Below are 17500 nucleotides of genomic sequence, written 5' to 3'. Positions count from 1 at the left end.
TGACTCTGCAGGACTCGGAGCTGTCCCTGAGTCTGACTCTGCAGGACTCGGAGCTGTCCCTGAGTCTGACTCTGCAGGACTCGGAGCTGTCCCTGACTCTGAGCACAGTGCAGATCCATTTCTTACCTTGCAGCCCTCATCCTTTCTGGCCATGTAGTTCAGCACCGCGGCGTCATAAATGAAGGCATCCAGTTTCCTGCCAGGGAAGTAAGGAGGCGGGAAAATGAGGAATCATTGACCTGGAGCTAAATGAGGACAGAGGGAGTGCAGAGCGACAGACATGATGGATAAACCCGAGCTGACACGGCCACTTTCTAAAACACAAACAAGGACAACGATTGTTCACCTGATGAGAGAGGACTCTGTTCAAAGACTGAGACAGCTCACACCGAGGATGAACGTGTGAGAAAGTTCACCTGCCCTCACATCCCTGAACATTCACACATAGTCTGAACATTCACACAGTCTGAACATTCACACAGTCTGAACATTCACACACAGTCTGAACATTCACACAGTCTGAACATTCACACAGTCTGAACATTCACACACAGTCTGAACATTCACACAGTCTGAACATTCACACACAGTCTGAACATTCACACAGTCTGAACATTCACACACAGTCTGAACATTCACACAGTCTGAATATTCACACAGTCTGAACATTCACACAGTCTGAATATTCACACAGTCTGAACATTCACACACAGTCTGAACATTCACACAGTCTGAACATTCACACACAGTCTGAACATTCACACAGTCTGAACATTCACACACAGTCTGAACATTCACACACAGTCTGAATATTCACACAGTCTGAACATTCACACACAGTCTGAACATTCACACACAGTCTGAATATTCACACAGTCTGAACATTCACACACAGTCTGAACATTCACACAGTCTGAACATTCACACAGTCTGAACATTCACACACAGTCTGAACATTCACACAGTCTGAACATTCACACAGTCTGAACATTCACACACAGTCTGAACATTCACACAGTCTGAACATTCACACACAGTCTGAACATTCACACAGTCTGAACATTCACACACAGTCTGAACATTCACACACAGTCTGAACATTCACACAGTCTGAATATTCACACAGTCTGAACATTCACACAGTCTGAATATTCACACAGTCTGAACATTCACACACAGTCTGAACATTCACACAGTCTGAACATTCACACACAGTCTGAACATTCACACAGTCTGAACATTCACACACAGTCTGAACATTCACACACAGTCTGAATATTCACACAGTCTGAACATTCACACACAGTCTGAACATTCACACACAGTCTGAATATTCACACAGTCTGAACATTCACACACAGTCTGAACATTCACACACAGTCTGAATATTCACACAGTCTGAACATTCACACAGTCTGAACATTCACACACAGTCTGAACATTCACACATAGTCTGAACATTCACACACAGTCTGAATATTCACACAGTCTAAACATTCACACAGTCTGAACATTCACACAGTCTGAATATTCACACAGTCTGAACATTCACACAGTCTGAACATTCACACAGTCTGAATATTCACACAGTCTGAACATTCACACACAGTCTGAACATTCACACACAGTCTGAACATTCACACACAGTCTGAATATTCACACACAGTCTGAACATTCACACACAGTCTGAACATTCACAACTGTCTGAACATTCACACACAGTCTGAACATTCACACAGTCTGAACATTCACACACAGTCTGAACATTCACACAGTCTGAACATTCACACACAGTCTGAACATTCACACACAGTCTGAACATTCACACAGTCTGAACATTCACACAGTCTGAACATTCACACACAGTCTGAACATTCACACAGTCTGAACATTCACACACAGTCTGAACATTCACACACAGTCTGAACATTCACACACAGTCTGAACATTCACACAGTCTGAACATTCACACAGTCTGAACATTCACACACAGTCTGAACATTCACACACAGTCTGAACATTCACATAGTCTGAACATTCACACACAGTCTGAACATTCACATAGTCTGAACATTCACACAGTCTGAACATTCACACAGTCTGAACATTCACACACATCTCTGAACATTCACACACAGTCTGAACAGTCTGGGGGAGATGGAGAGGTGACATTTGGCAGCTTAATCAAACGGGAATCTCGATGCTGCTCAAACTAATGTTACCTCTGTAAATAATGTGAGGATGAGAGCGACTGCAGGGAAGATAAACTGCACATAATGAGAGAAGAGGAACAAGCAGGATGATAGAGAGGAATGCATCATGGGAGTTTTAATAACACGCTACGTCAGATCTGTTAAAGACTGTGTGTGTGTGTGTGTGTGTGTGTGTCCCATTAAACATTTGAACCCACATCTGCACTAAATGACCCCCCCCTCCCCCCGCCGCCTTTCCTCCCACTCCAAACAGGATGAGCGAGTGCAGAGTTTATGACTTGTGCTTTGTGTACTCTGTGGTCCAACAGGCTGATAAACGGCGCCCGAGTGCTGAGATGGCGGTGTGTCCCCCCCCCCCCCCCCCCCGCACTGCGGCGAGCTGCTACCATGTTTTATTTAAGAGTACTGCTCTCTCTCCTCCTCGTCTCGTAGCCGTGATGCTAATGAGGCTGCACAGGTTACAACGGTTGGCTCAGCCACCTGAGGCGGGAAACATGGATGAGCTAACAGGTGGAGAGAGACGAGAGGCTGTTTGAAGCTTGGGCTGTTTTTTGTAGTTCTGACGTTCAGAGTTCAGGAGGAATGAAGCACTTTTTCTCACCAAAGATGATGACAGTCTGCGGATGCTGCCTCACTGTACGTTAGCATGTGTGTCTGTTTTATTCATTCTCCTCCACTAACTGTCCGGCGTGCTCAGAAGAGGTTTTTAATGACAGGTCCCTCAGTAGACTTTGGAACAATCGGGGTTTATAAAATGTCAAATGCCTAATTAAAGAGTTGTAATTGACTGTTTTAATATGCAGTTGAAAGTTTAAGAAGTTCTGGAGACTGAAATGGAATTTCCCCCGCCGATATCGGCTAGCTTGCATCCAGAAGAGACCCAAGCAGATTCTGAGTCAGGACAAACCACAGCTATAGCAGACAGTACTACGAATCATCACAGTCTTTTAGACGGAGGTGTCTGAACGTACCCGGTCTTGAGGTTGTCGATGGCCTCCTCCACGCCCTTCTGGTTGTTGCGGATCATGTACTGGTGCATGTTTGGATAGTTGGAGCGAATGTTCTCCTCGGTGCTGCCGTTTGGCACCGTGCCGAATCGCAGAGGGGGATACTGCTCCGTCGGATGCTGGAACTGTACGAGGGAAAGCAGAGGTGGGCGGAGGTTAAAACGATGCGAGCTGATCCCTGCCTCAGAGACTGTACACGTTCAAAGAGCGTCCTCTCTGTGCAGCAGTTTGCTGAAGAGCTGAGGGGGGAGCCATAAAACAGACAAGGCTTTAAAGTGTCTCTGCAGCAGGATGCAGTTTTGTGGTGTCTTCTGAAACTGCACTGAGACATAAAAGAACAGTGGGAGACAGAGAGGCTGAGCGGTGTTCTGCCAAATCATCAATACCACAAGAAGCCACATTTCCTTCTCTTCATCTATCAGCCCATCTGGCCAAATGCATCCATCCATCCATCCATCCATCATCCATCCATCCATCATCCATCCATCCATCCATCCATCCATCCATCCATCCATCATCCATCCATCCATGCATCCATCCATCCATCCATCCAACCATCCATCCATCCATCCATCCATCATCCATCCATCATCCATCCATCCATCCATCCATCATCCATCCATCCATCCATCATCCATCCATCCATCATCCATCCATCATCCATCCATCCATCATCCATCCATCATCCATCCATCCATCCATCATCCATCCATCCATCCATCATCCATCCATCCATCATCCATCCATCATCCATCCATCCATCATCCATCCATCATCCATCCATCCATCATCCATCCATCATCCATCCATCCATCCATCCATCATCCATCCATCCATCATCCATCCATCCATCCATCCATCATCCATCCATCATCCATCCATCATCCATCCATCCATCCATCATCCATCCATCCATCCATCATCCATCCATCCATCCATCCATCATCCATCCATCCATCATCCATCCATCCATCCATCCATCATCCATCCATCATCCATCCATCCATCCATCATCCATCCATCCATCCATCCATCATCCATCCATCATCCATCCATCATCCATCCATCCATCCACCATCCATCCATCATCCATCCATCCATCCATCCATCCATCCATCATCCATCCATCATCCATCATCCATCCATCCATCATCCATCATCCATCCATTCATCATGCATCATCCATCCATCATCCATCCATCATCCATCCATCATCCATCCATCCATCATCCATCCATCATCCATCCATCATCCATCCATCCATCATCCATCCATCCATCATCCATCCATCCATCATCCATCCATCATCCATCCATCATCCATCCATCCATCATCCATCCATCCATCATCATCCATCCATCCATCCTCCATCCATCTCTATTGTATCCATCCCTCCATCCATCCATCCTCATCCATCCATCCATCATCCATCCATCCATCATCCATCCATCCATCATCCATCCATCCATCATCCATCCATCATCCATCCATCCATCATCCATCCATCATCCATCCATCATCCATCCATCCATCATCCATCCATCCATCATCCATCCATCCATCATCCATCATCCATCCATCCATCATCCATCCATCATCCATCCATCATCCATCCATCCATCATCCATCCATCCATCATCATCCATCCATCCATCCTCCATCCATCTCTATTGTATCCATCCCTCCATCCATCCATCCTCATCCATCCATCGTCCATCTCTAATGCATCATCCATCGAGCCATCCATCCTTCCGTCCCTACATTCCTCATTTTCCATACTCTACCTTTTTGACGGATAGCCATCCATCCTCATCCATCCATCAATCACCAAATGCATTTATCCATTATTCCATCCATCCATAAAGCCATCTTTTCATCCAGCTTTCTGACCATCCATCCATCCTTGCGTCCCTACATAGCGGATTTTCTCCCTCTCTGTACCTTCTTGTCAGACAGCCCTGACACTGTGTCGATGTATTCTTCCTGGATCATGAAGGCAGCCAGGTTGGCAGTGTAGGAGGCCAGGAAGATGACAGCGAAGAAGGCCCAGACCAGCACCTGATGGAGGAGGAAGAGGAGGAAGAATAGCAGAGACTGTTAACCTAGCTTCCAAGCAACATGGCGGACGTTATGTTTCGATTCTGGGCGTGAGGTCCCGCCCACTGATCTGTGATAGGCCTGTAGCTTTAGTGCAACCCACCCAAAACAAGAAGAACTAGCAACCTAGCTTCACCCCCGCTAACCTCAGCAGCCTTCGATGATGCAAAATGAAGATTTGTGCGTCATCGGATGTTCCTGTTCAGAAGGGAAATACAGAGCTGTAACGTCTCTGGGGAAGATGAGGGCGGGACTAACGTCTACCTGTGATGGTGGTGACATCATGGCTAATAATCACAGCAGCTATGGGGAACCACGCCGCTGAGCTCCATCGCTCTAAGACAAGAGAAGTGATGCATCACTTGTGTCGCCTCATATTCTGCAACCTCCTGTGCTGCAGTAATGGGTCAACTAAAGTGACAGCACAGCGTGCGTGTTCGTGGTCATGAAAGGGAAATGTCCCAGAGTGCAACACTGTGGATCACTTTTTTTTCAGAATAATGGAGAGGTAGAGGAGCGCCAGGCGTCCTCGTTAGGTCATTCCCTGTTGCCTTTTTATTGCTATCATTATCTGTTAGCTACATTTAGCTTTAAAAACACCTTTAGAAACCTGGAGAGCAGGACCTTCACGTGTCACGCCCGTTTGCTTTTAGTGCTATTGACTCATAATTAACACGTGTTGAATTGTTGCCTGAATGACTCGAGCTGACCCACATTATTGCAGTACATATAAAATCCTACCTAGTATAAAGATGTGCACCTGTTCAGAAGGTGGGTCCTTGTTACTGTGAGACGCTGCATGGCTGATCACTGTGCTTGGAGAAACTGAGTTTGTGATGAACGGGGCTATTTGCTTCCTCCGTGCTCTGCCAAAAGTTTATTTGCATAATTTTCCTAATGAATGAGATGAAAAATGAACGCTCATACTCCTGGCCACTGAGGCATCATTAAAAAAAACACAGCAGTCTCAGTGACTGAGGATGAAATGGTCCAATGAGGCTCCAGCAGGCGGATCAGTTCTAACAGGAGGGCGGGAGGCTGGACTCCTGATCCAATCACCCTCCAGCTGACTGATGTCATTAATACAGTCAGATATTCCCCCAGTGCATGCTGGGATGGACAGTGATGACCCTGACGTAGTTTAATCAGGTGTAAATAATGAAGGAACGAAGAGTCTAAATAAACTAACATTTAAACTGATCTCATACTCGAAGTTATACTGGGATACATCAGCTCGTCTGTAAACACGATGAAGGCAGGTCTACGGAGGACTTTCTCTCTTCCTCACGGGGTGAGAGACAAACAGCAGGTAGAAAAAAAAAACACCCAGCTAGAAACAAGAGGCTAAAAACACCTGAACTGAATGCAGCCGCTGATGAAGACTGCTAGTTCTATTTTTTATGAAAACCACCCATCCATCATCCATGCATCCAACCATCCATCCATCCATCCATCCAACCATCCATCCAACCATCCATCCATCCAACCATCCATCCATCCATCCATCCATCCAACCATCCATCCATCCAACCATCCATCATCCATCCATCCATCCATCCATCCATCCATCCATCCAACCATCCATCCATCCAACCATCCATCATCCATGGATCCAACCATCCATCCATCCATCCAACCATCCATCCATCCATCATCCACCCATCATCCATCCATCATCCATCCATCCATCCATCATCCATCCATCCATCCATCCAACCATCCATCCATCCATCATCCACCCATCATCCATCCATCATCCATCCATCATCCATCCATCCATCCATCCATCCATCCATCATCCATCCATCCATCATCCATCCATCCATCATCCATGCATCCAACCATCCATCCATCCATCCAACCATCCATCCATCATCCATCCATCCATCCAACCATCCATCCATCCATCATCCACCCATCATCCATCCATCATCCATCCATCATCCATCCATCCATCCATCCATCCATCCATCATCCATCCATCCATCCATCATCCATCCATCCATCATCCATCCATCCATCATCCATGCATCCAACCATCCATCCATCCATCCAACCATCCATCCATCATCCATCCATCCATCATCCATCCATCATCCATCCATCCATCCATCATCCATCCATCCATCCATCATCCATGCATCCATCATCCATCCAACCATCCATCCATCCATCATCCATCCATCCATCATCCATCCATCATCCATCCATCCATCATCCATCCATCCATCCATCCATCCATCCATCATCCATCCATCATCCATCATCCATCATCCATCCATCCATCATCCATCCATCCAACCATCCATCCATCATCCATCATCCATCCAACCATCCATCCATCATCCATCCAACCATCCATCCATCTATCATCCATCCACCTGCTCGTCATGTATAGAGTCCACTTGCTTTGTGCCTGCTTGTTCATCATCAGCATTCAGTTGTTAATTGATATGAATGAATCCTGCTTATAGCATTTAAGCTAGCCTTCCTCTTTGAGTGAAACCTGAGCAGCATCCTGGATGTTAATAAGACAGAATCATGATGCAGATCCAAAGCAGACTGTAAAATAGATATACATCGATGTAAATGAGGAAGAAGACAACCATGCTGAATATCAGTCAATGATTCACGCTCACGGTTGGCTGGTTGTCCAACTACGACGTAAACGAAACAATCACGCAGGTCAATCAGCTGATCAGAGAATCAATCAGGACCAGTGATTACCATGATCTTGCTGGTGGTTCCTCTGGGATTCTCCACAGGCACAGAGTTATTGAAGACCAGCGCCCACAGCAGCCACACAGACTTCCCGATCGTGAACTTTGAACCACCTGACTCTGAGGGGAGAGAAAGAGAGAGAGTGACTTCTTCACCCCGTTAATACTACAGATAGATTTACTCATCATTTTCCAGTAAAGATAAGATCATCACATTCACATGTTGAGCACTCTGTGTATGAAGGTCCAACCAGGGGCCGTGAATCAAAACGAACTGTGTGTGACTTCATCTCAGTTTGTTTCAGAGCTGTCACCCCGACTCGACTGGAGCCTGCTTGTGTTCCTTTATTAGAAAGTAATGAGTCACACTTTTTAATAAGTATGTGGAAAGAAGCTGCACTCAGGAGCAGTTGAGTTAATGACGCACTGACGAGAACCGTTCAACTGTCAAAACCAACCACCAGCGCGCCGTCAGCCGCTCTTTCAATCAAAACAAAAAGGCGGCTTCGTGGGCGCCGAGTGATTGTTTTGACTCATGTGCAGAAAAAAAGAAAAAGCCACGACACTTTGCATAATTTGAGCAAACGCCCTTCTCAAATCAGCCCCCTCTCGCTTACATAAGTGACAAAGTGACAGCTCGCTAATAATGCTGTGAAATGAGCGGCGGCGGAGGGCTTGATTGGCGTGCCGATGCCGGAGTGACTGGATCTTACTTTTGGCGCTCTGCAGGCTGCGGTTGTATCCGACGGGGCTGAAGAACTCGAAGATGAAGACGGTGACAGCCACCACCGACAGGCACATGACAAACATCATCACCCACACGGCTGGGCTGTAGGGCTCTGCAACACACACACACACACACACACACACACACACACACACACACACACACACACACACACACACACACACACACACACACACACACACACACACACACACACACACACACACACACACACACACACACACACACACACACACACACACACACACACACACACACACACACACACACACACACACACACACACACACACACACACGTTAGAGAAATGTGCCACTCATCTGTAAAGTGACACAACAAACGATCTGACCTCTGACCTCCCTTCAACAAAGAAACATTTTCAGTGTTATTCTTCTCATCTCTTCATCGTGTAGAAACATCGTCTAACCTCTCATCAGAAGTAAACAGCATGAACTCAAGAGACAGAGGGAGACAGGGAGGCCTGTGATTGGTTCATCAGAGAGCAGGGAGACAGGGAGGCTGTGATTGGTTCATCAGAGAGCAGGGAGACAGGGAGGCTGTGATTGGTTCATCAGAGAGCAGGGAGACAGGGAGGCTGTGATTGGTTCATCAGAGAGCAGGGAGACAGGGAGGCTGTGATTGGTTCATCAGAGAGCAGGGAGACAGGGAGGCTGTGATTGGTTCATCAGAGAGCAGGGAGACAGGGATGCTGTGATTGGTTCATCAGAGAGCAGGGAGACAGGGAGGCTGTGATTGGTTATCAGAGAGCAGGGAGACAGGGAGGCTGTGATTGGTTCATCAGAGAGCAGGGAGACAGGGAGGCTGTGATTGGTTCATCAGAGAGCAGGGAGACAGGCAGGCCTGTGATTGGTTCATCAGAGAGCAGGGAGACAGGGATGCTGTGATTGGTTCATCAGAGAGCAGGGAGACAGGCAGGCCTGTGATTGGTTCATCAGAGAGCAGGGAGACAGGCAGGCCTGTGATTGGTTCATCAGAGAGCAGGGAGACAGGGAGGCTGTGATTGGTTCATCAGAGAGCAGGGAGACAGGGAGGCTGTGATTGGTTCATCAGAGAGCAGGGAGACAGGGAGGCCTGTGATTGGTTCATCAGAGAGCAGGGAGACAGGGAGGCCTGTGATTGGTTCATCAGAGAGCAGGGAGACAGGCAGGCCTGTGATTGGTTCATCAGAGAGCAGGGAGACAGGGAGGCTGTGATTGGTTCATCAGAGAGCAGGGAGACAGGCAGGCCTGTGATTGGTTCATCAGAGAGCAGGGAGACAGGGATGCTGTGATTGGTTCATCAGAGAGCAGGGAGACAGGCAGGCCTGTGATTGGTTCATCAGAGAGCAGGGAGACAGGCAGGCCTGTGATTGGTTCATCAGAGAGCAGGGAGACAGGGAGGCTGTGATTGGTTCATCAGAGAGCAGGGAGACAGGGAGGCTGTGATTGGTTCATCAGAGAGCAGGGAGACAGGGAGGCCTGTGATTGGTTCATCAGAGAGCAGGGAGACAGGGAGGCCTGTGATTGGTTCATCAGAGAGCAGGGAGACAGGGAGGCCTGTGATTGGTTCATCAGAGAGCAGGGAGACAGGGAGGCCTGTGATTGGTTCATCAGATTGGGACCTCGTGGCAGACATTGGTTGAAGTTTTTACAGACTTACAAACTGATACAGATGATGGATTTACTTTGTTCCTTTTTCAGAGAACCTGAGTTATTAAGTTCTGTCAGGACCTAAAGACAGTTTCTTAAAAAGTGGATCTAGAGGAAATGAGTGACTCTGACTTCACTCTTAGAAACGAGTGTTTTTAGTAGCTGTGGAACAGATGCACTCTGACAGACGAGGTGAACACCTTTGGGTGGAGGCTGTGGAGGCGCCTTCCTCAAGTCACAGGTACAAGTCTAACAAGCCCAGACTTGGGAGATGTGCCAAATGAGCGGGGCTTTTCTGTCGACAGCAGCAGCAGCTGTAACACTAATCAAACAGCGCCGCAGAGACGAGCCGCGCTGCCGGGCCGCGCTGCCGGGCCCACTCATCAACACCTTCGTCTCTCAGTGTTACATCCAGGAAGAGAGGGGGGGGGGGGGGGGGAGACAAACCGCCAGGCTGCAGGACCGTGAGGCCTCGAAGAGTCAGGAGGACTGAGAGGGACCAGCAGAGCTCACTGTGGGGTCTGAATCAGAACCAATGCTCCCTCATAAAACCATCCATTTGATGACGTGTCAGAAACATGCACTCTTCTTTTCATGCTCAATCCAACACGCTGTCGCCGACACGCCGTCGCCGACACGCCGTCGCCGACACGCCGTCGCCGACACGCCGTCGCCGACAGGCTCCAGGATCCTTTTCTGAACCCTCTTCCCAAAGTGAGGAAGTCATTGTTCCTGACTGAGCAGCCAGAAGCGTCCGTGCAGGTGCAGGGTTACAGGTACCGACTCAGCAATTTGTGGGCGTGGCTGAGTTAACTGACAGGTGGGTCATTGTGGCGGTTTTTCAGGCGGCTTCAAACAGTTAAACATCCAGGGAGAGAAATCAGCGTCTGAGTCATGGACGCCATGACAGTCAGAGAGACAGCCGCCTGTAAGTGAAGCCAAAGTATTTAGAGCTCCCCCTGCTGACTGGACGCAGTATTGTTCCTAAATGTTGACGAGGTGACTCGTGTCCTTCAGTCCGAGGCAGCGTGCAAACACTGTCTTCTATTTTACACCTGTGATTAAACACCAAAGTTAAGTGAAGTCACGGCGTCCTCGTGAGTCGGCTTCTGGTGGCGGCGAGCGGATCCACTGGGGCAGATGGCGGGTCGAGGTCGGGGCTAATGAGGTTTAGATGCCCTTCCTCAAGGACGCTTCAGCAGCCATTTCAGACTCAAGCGACGGCGTTACTTATTCATTTTGCTCGCCAACATGCTCGCCAACATGCTCGCTCTGCTCCGCACAGCAGCAGGGACGAGACAAGGACAGCGAGCTGCACTTCCATCAACACAGGGACGAGCGGATGGCCTGTAGTCACAGCGCGCTGCCTCCATATGGAACACATGACCACAGGAGCTGATGATGCACACACAACGCAGGAAGCCACCACGAACCAGAGAAGCCTCATGTGAAGGGAACAGATTCAGGTCCAAACCCACATCACCACAAGTCAAAGTCACGTGTTCAGTAAACGACCCCGGGCGGAGGTGGCGTCCACACAAACTCCCCGCCCGCTCGTACTCAAGCACCAGTTGGTTATTTGTTCAGAGAGTTTCGCTGCACTCGTTCGTTCGAGGCTTTTATTTCTGAATCACCAGGATGAGTGATGGCACACACACACACACACACACACACACACACACACACACACACACACACACACACACACACACACACACACACACACACACACACACACACACACACACACACACACACACACACACACACACACACACACACACACACACACACACACACACACACACACACACACACACACACACACACACACACACACACACACACACCTCCTTCCAAGCGTGACGTGTCTCACATTGTCTCCTAAATGTCCTCTGACAGACGGATGGATGTTCTCCTGCAGCGCTGCGAGTGTGAAACAGATCCCTGAAGGAGTGCGAGGAACAGATCAGGTCTACGGAGGGAGACAACGAGACACTGCAGGAGCCGACACTTTCAAATCAGAGCAGCGTTTATATGGTCGATGGAGCGAAGAGCACTTGTCAAGCCTTCTGACGACTCAAAGCCTTTTTCAAGCTCTTGGAGTTATTGTCATTTCTCAATTTACTGCAAATTTTCCCAGCATTCATTTTTTCGGTCTCGCCTCGTCTCGGTCCACGAAGCTTTGAGGGAGGTCGAAAGTTCAAAGAGACTTTGTGCTGTGACTGTATCAGAACATATTGACAGGAGCAGATTCTCAGCACAGATGGAGGGTTTAAAGACGTAGCAGCCTGAGACGGAGCTGTGTGCAAACGGGCCAATTGGTCGCAGGTTTACTTCTCATTTATACTCTCACACACACACACACACACACACACACACACACACACACACACACACACACACACAGAGCAGTGTGTCAAGCAGCCGCTGCAACATCTGAAAATATCAGAAGCTGTTTTATGGCTCTCTCGATCAAAGAGGCTCAACCTCTGCATGGCCGTTTGTTTGGATGGGTGCTTGACAACACTCTGCCTCTCTTCATCTCTCTGTCACATTCTTTATCTGTTTTAATGTTCCTCCGCCTCCAGCTCGCTCTCTCTCACGCTCCCTCTCTCTGCTTGTCTGGAATAAGCAGATTTGTACATCCAGAGGAGATATCTCCTGAGAGGCCATCAGCTGACCTGCTGAATGTAAAGCTCGAGCGGTTCAAAGTTATGAGTGTGATCCTTGAGTGTGAGACTAAAGGCCTGTTACATAACCCAGGATCATGCAGCACATTGTGTGGGCTTATGTAATTTATCAGGAGCCATTGTTGAACTCTTCTCCGCCCCCTCAAAGACCCACATCTTCACATTAAAGGACATCAAATCATCAACGCTGCTGATTAGCAGCTCAATGAGCTTCCCTCACAAGCTGTACAAAACATGGACGACGTCAAAACAGGAACCGAAGGAACTACAAAACATCCAGACAGACACACAGACGTGTTGTTAGCATGTTTTTAAATTTATCCCCACGCGATCTTGTAGTTCTCTGTGATCTTGTAGTTCTCTGTGATCTTGTAGTTCTTCCTGCGATCTTGTAGTTCTTCCTGTGATCTTGTAGTTCTTCCTGTGATCTTGTAGTTCTTCCTGTGATCTTGTAGTTCTTCCTGCGATCTTGTAGTTCTCTGTGATCTTGTAGTTCTCCTGTGATCTTGTAGTTCTTCCTGTGATCTTGTAGTTCTCTGTGATCTTGTAGTTCTTCCTGTGATCTTGTAGTTCTTCCTGTGATCTTGTAGTTCTTCCTGTGATCTTGTAGTTCTTCCTGTGATCTTGTAGTTCTTCCTGCGATCTTGTAGTTCTCTGTGATCTTGTAGTTCTCCTGTGATCTTGTAGTTCTTCCTGTGATCTTGTAGTTCTCTGTGATCTTGTAGTTCTCTGTGATCTTGTAGTTCTTCCTGTGATCTTGTAGTTCTTCCTGTGATCTTGTAGTTCTTCCTGTGATCTTGTAGTTCTTCCTGTGATCTTGTAGTTCTCTGTGATCTTGTAGTTCTTCCTGTGATCTTGTAGTTCTTCCTGTGATCTTGTAGTTCTTCCTGTGATCTTGTAGTTCTCTGTGATCTTGTAGTTCTTCCTGTGATCTTGTAGTTCTTCCTGTGATCTTGTAGTTCTTCCTGTGATCTTGTAGTTCTCTGTGATCTTGTACTTGTGTTCTGCAGCTCATGGCTAAAAGAGGTTTGAATGATTAACTGTGAAAGCCAGATTTCAGTCACCATCTCTGTTGGCCACCTAGCAGCGCTACAGGAGCTAACGGGGTTCGGTGCCTTGCTCAAAGGTAGAAGCAATTGCCTTTCCGACCTGTTGTAGTATCCAGGGAAGTGTTTGTTTCAGGAGAGAAAGGCTGAGTTCAAGCCTCTCCTTCTGAGTGGATTTTAAAGTGGATTCAGAAAGATTCTCCGGCTCCAACATTATCTCTCAGTAACAAAGAGACAGAAAGCCAGGAAGCCGACAGCTTCGAGGTGACTCAGTCATGTTGTCTTCAGTTCAGAAACAGGAGAGAGACCTGAACCCGGAGCACGTCCTGTGGAACCAGCCCGCCTAATCACAGATCATTTTAAACTGACCACACACAAGACAATCTTTAACACGGGAGACCACACGAGATCTCACAGAAACTCACGTGATCAAACGTGACTTCAGAAAAAACAAACATGGAGGACGATGGACCACAGAGCATGCAGGAGCAGGATGTTAGAAGGAGGACATACTGGCTGCTGCCTTGTTGTCAGAGAAGCTTCAACACAGCAGGTTAAAGAAATATTTATAATCACGTTTTGTTCCATCTGTACACTTAAAGGAAGCAGCTTTATGAGCTTTACTGCAGCCTGTCAGCAGGGGGCGCTCTAAACGAGGCTTCACTTCTTCTGACGCTCTGAGCCGTCCGGTAACTCACCAAGGAACGCAGAAGGAGACACGGTGCCGTTGCTCCGAGAAACCATGACGCTGATGCCCGTCTCCACGAACGGAACGGAGAACTCGACCACCTCGGACCGCTCCTCGTTTATGGTGAGAGAACCGATGGCCATGTCCGCCCTGTTGGACACCACCTGAAAAACAGGACGCCTCGGGTGAGAAGTGTGGAGGGACTGAAGCAGCTGAAATAAGCAACAAAGGAGTTCATAGTTAAAGAATGTGGTTAAATGAGATCAAGCGTTCAGCTCCATGCTTCCTTTGATTCAGCTGCTGAAAAGCTTCCTGACCTTTCTGATCCCTTCATAGAACGAGTCTTTGAATGAAAAGCTCTCAGAGCGCACGCTTCCTCATTGTTGGTAGAAAGTCAAACTTTCCAGGCGCTCCCCTGCCGGCGGGTGAGAAGGTGAGGAAGTGAGAGGATTCACCTGACAGCTAACACAGGTTATTGGATGAAGCGGAGGGACCGTGGAGGTTAGAGATGTTGGCGGTGGACCAAAGTCATTAGTTTAAGTCCTGGATCTGGACCTGGTCCCAAAAACCTGTAGAAGACAAAAGGCTCTACAGAACCCCCCCCTCCCCCGCTGAGGCGCCGCTCTAAACGCTCTTCAAGTCACAATTCTTAGAGCGCACTCACAGGACGCCATCTCTTCCCTGATAGGCTGAGGTTAAACCAATCAGCAGTCCCTCCAGAATTTCGCTGACTTGTTTGTTTTGGCCTAAAATGATTTCACAGCAGATTTTAGAAATAATTGCGATAAACGTTGTGATGTTTTTTTCAAACTGCGACGGGAAGCGTAAAGAGCTAAAAGAGGTGCTCCTGTTCAGGAAGTGCTTCACAGCTGACGTGAATAAACAACACTTAAAAGATTCACGGTGGAGGAGGACGTGAAGGCTGGAGGACAAAAGGCCCGATGCTTGGTGCCGGTCTGAGACTGTGACGGTCAAACTGGTCTTTTTCAGGATCCGAGGGACCTCAGCTGTTCAAATATAAAACTGAACATGTGAAAATCCATTCTTCTAAGACCGGGTCCTTCTTAGACCAAGTCCTTCTAAGACCGGGTCCTTCTAAGACCAAGTCCTTCTAAGACCGGGTCCTTCTTAGACCAAGTCCTTCTAAGACCGGGTCCTTCTAAGACCAAGTCCTTCTAAGACCGGGTCCTTCTAAGACCAAGTCCTTCTAAGACCAAGTCCTTCTAAGACCAAGTCCTTCTAAGACCGGGTCCTTCTTAGACCGGGTCCTTCTAAGACCAAGTCCTTCTAAGACCAAGTCCTTCTAAGACCGAGTCCTCCTAAGACCGGGTCCTTCTAAGATCGAGTCCTTCTTAGACCAAGTCCTTCTTAGAGCGAGTCCTTCTAAGACCGAGTCCTTCTAAGACCGGGTCCTTCTTAGAGCAAGTCCTTCTAAGACCGAGTCCTTCTAAGACCGAGTCCTTCTAAGACCAAGTCCTTCTAAGACCAAGTCCTTCTAAGATCGAGTCCTTCTAAGATCGAGTCCTTCTTAGACCGAGTCCTTCTAAGACCGGGTCCATCTAAGACCGGGTCCATCTAAGACCAGGTCCTTCTAAGACCAAGTCCTTCTAAGACCGAGTCCTTCTTAGACCGGGTCCTTCTAAGACCAAGTCCTTCTAAGACCGGGTCCTTCTTAGACCGGGTCCTTCTAAGACTGGGTCCTTCTTAGACTGGGTCCTTCTAAGACTGGGTCCTTCTAAGACTGGGTCCTTCTTAGACCGGGTCCTTCTAAGACTGGGTCCTTCTTAGACCGGGTCCTTCTAAGACTGGGTCCTTCTTAGACCGGGTCCTTCTAAGACTGGGTCCTTCTTAGACCGGGTCCTTCTAAGACTGGGTCCTTCTTAGACCGGGTCCTTCTAAGACTGGGTCCTTCTTAGACCGGGTCCTTCTAAGACTGGGTCCTTCTTAGACCGGGTCTAAGAATGGGGTCAGAAGCTTCTTAAACTGAGACTGGTCCCCACAAAGACAGTAAAACACACTTGTGTCCTCCGTCTAAATCCATGTAAAACAAACAGCCACCAGGGGGGGTTGGCATCATGGAAACAGCAGAATATCTGCCAACAGACGCTCATTCATGTACAGTTTCACTGTGTGCTCGCTCGCTCGCTCGCTCGCTCATCTCTCTCTCCGAGTCTCTCCAGCACTAATCCGTTTGACAGCCTCCCTCCATATTTCCTGTCTTCTCCTTCGATTTGGGTCCAATCCTCTCGCTGGGTCGCTTTGAAGGATTGCAGGCAGGATAAAAAGAATTTTACGGGGTCTCTCATATCAAACTCTCTTTTTTACAAACACAACAAAGGCTGATGAGAAAGGAAGGCGACGCCACTGTACGCAGGAAATAAGAGACTTATGTCACAGCGACCACATCAACACGGCGTGTTTGTGTTCTGGCCTGCTAAACTGTGGAGGACAGGAAGTCTGTGTGTCGCCCACAACACGCTCACTCTGACGTCTTTGCTTCAGCGTGGTCACGACCTTTTCCTGACTGTCTCAGGTCAAAGTCCTCACCTCTCCCACCATGCCGTTCCACTCGCCGTCGATGTTCTTCCCGTGCCTCCCGTTGGTCACCAGGTAAAGGTCGTAGTGAAACCCACGATAAA

The 17500-nt window shown here is 48.1% G+C and overlaps 1 protein-coding gene across 1 annotated transcript in view; it reads right to left on the bottom strand.

Annotated features, from left to right (window-relative positions):
* The window catches only part of LOC306839345 (uncharacterized protein), a 29778-nt gene extending 12287 nt beyond the window's left edge, over positions 1–17491 (bottom strand). Inside the window, exons 1-7 of the mRNA XM_079367978.1 lie at positions 17409–17491; positions 14872–15025; positions 8751–8876; positions 8045–8157; positions 5162–5278; positions 3185–3345; positions 127–196 (exon numbers count right to left, since the gene is read on the bottom strand). Of these exons, the coding sequence (XP_079224104.1) occupies positions 127–196; positions 3185–3345; positions 5162–5278; positions 8045–8157; positions 8751–8876; positions 14872–15025; positions 17409–17420 (753 nt within the window). The 5' untranslated portion in view covers positions 17421–17491. The remainder of the gene's footprint in view (positions 1–126; positions 197–3184; positions 3346–5161; positions 5279–8044; positions 8158–8750; positions 8877–14871; positions 15026–17408) is intronic.
* Between the last annotated feature and the right edge of the window lie 9 nt (positions 17492–17500).

The sequence above is a fragment of the Symphodus melops genome (genome assembly GCF_947650265.1).
Source record: "Symphodus melops genome assembly, chromosome: 18".
Taxonomy (NCBI): Eukaryota; Metazoa; Chordata; class Actinopteri; order Labriformes; family Labridae; genus Symphodus; species Symphodus melops.
This window is presented reverse-complemented; position numbering and strand designations above follow the sequence as displayed.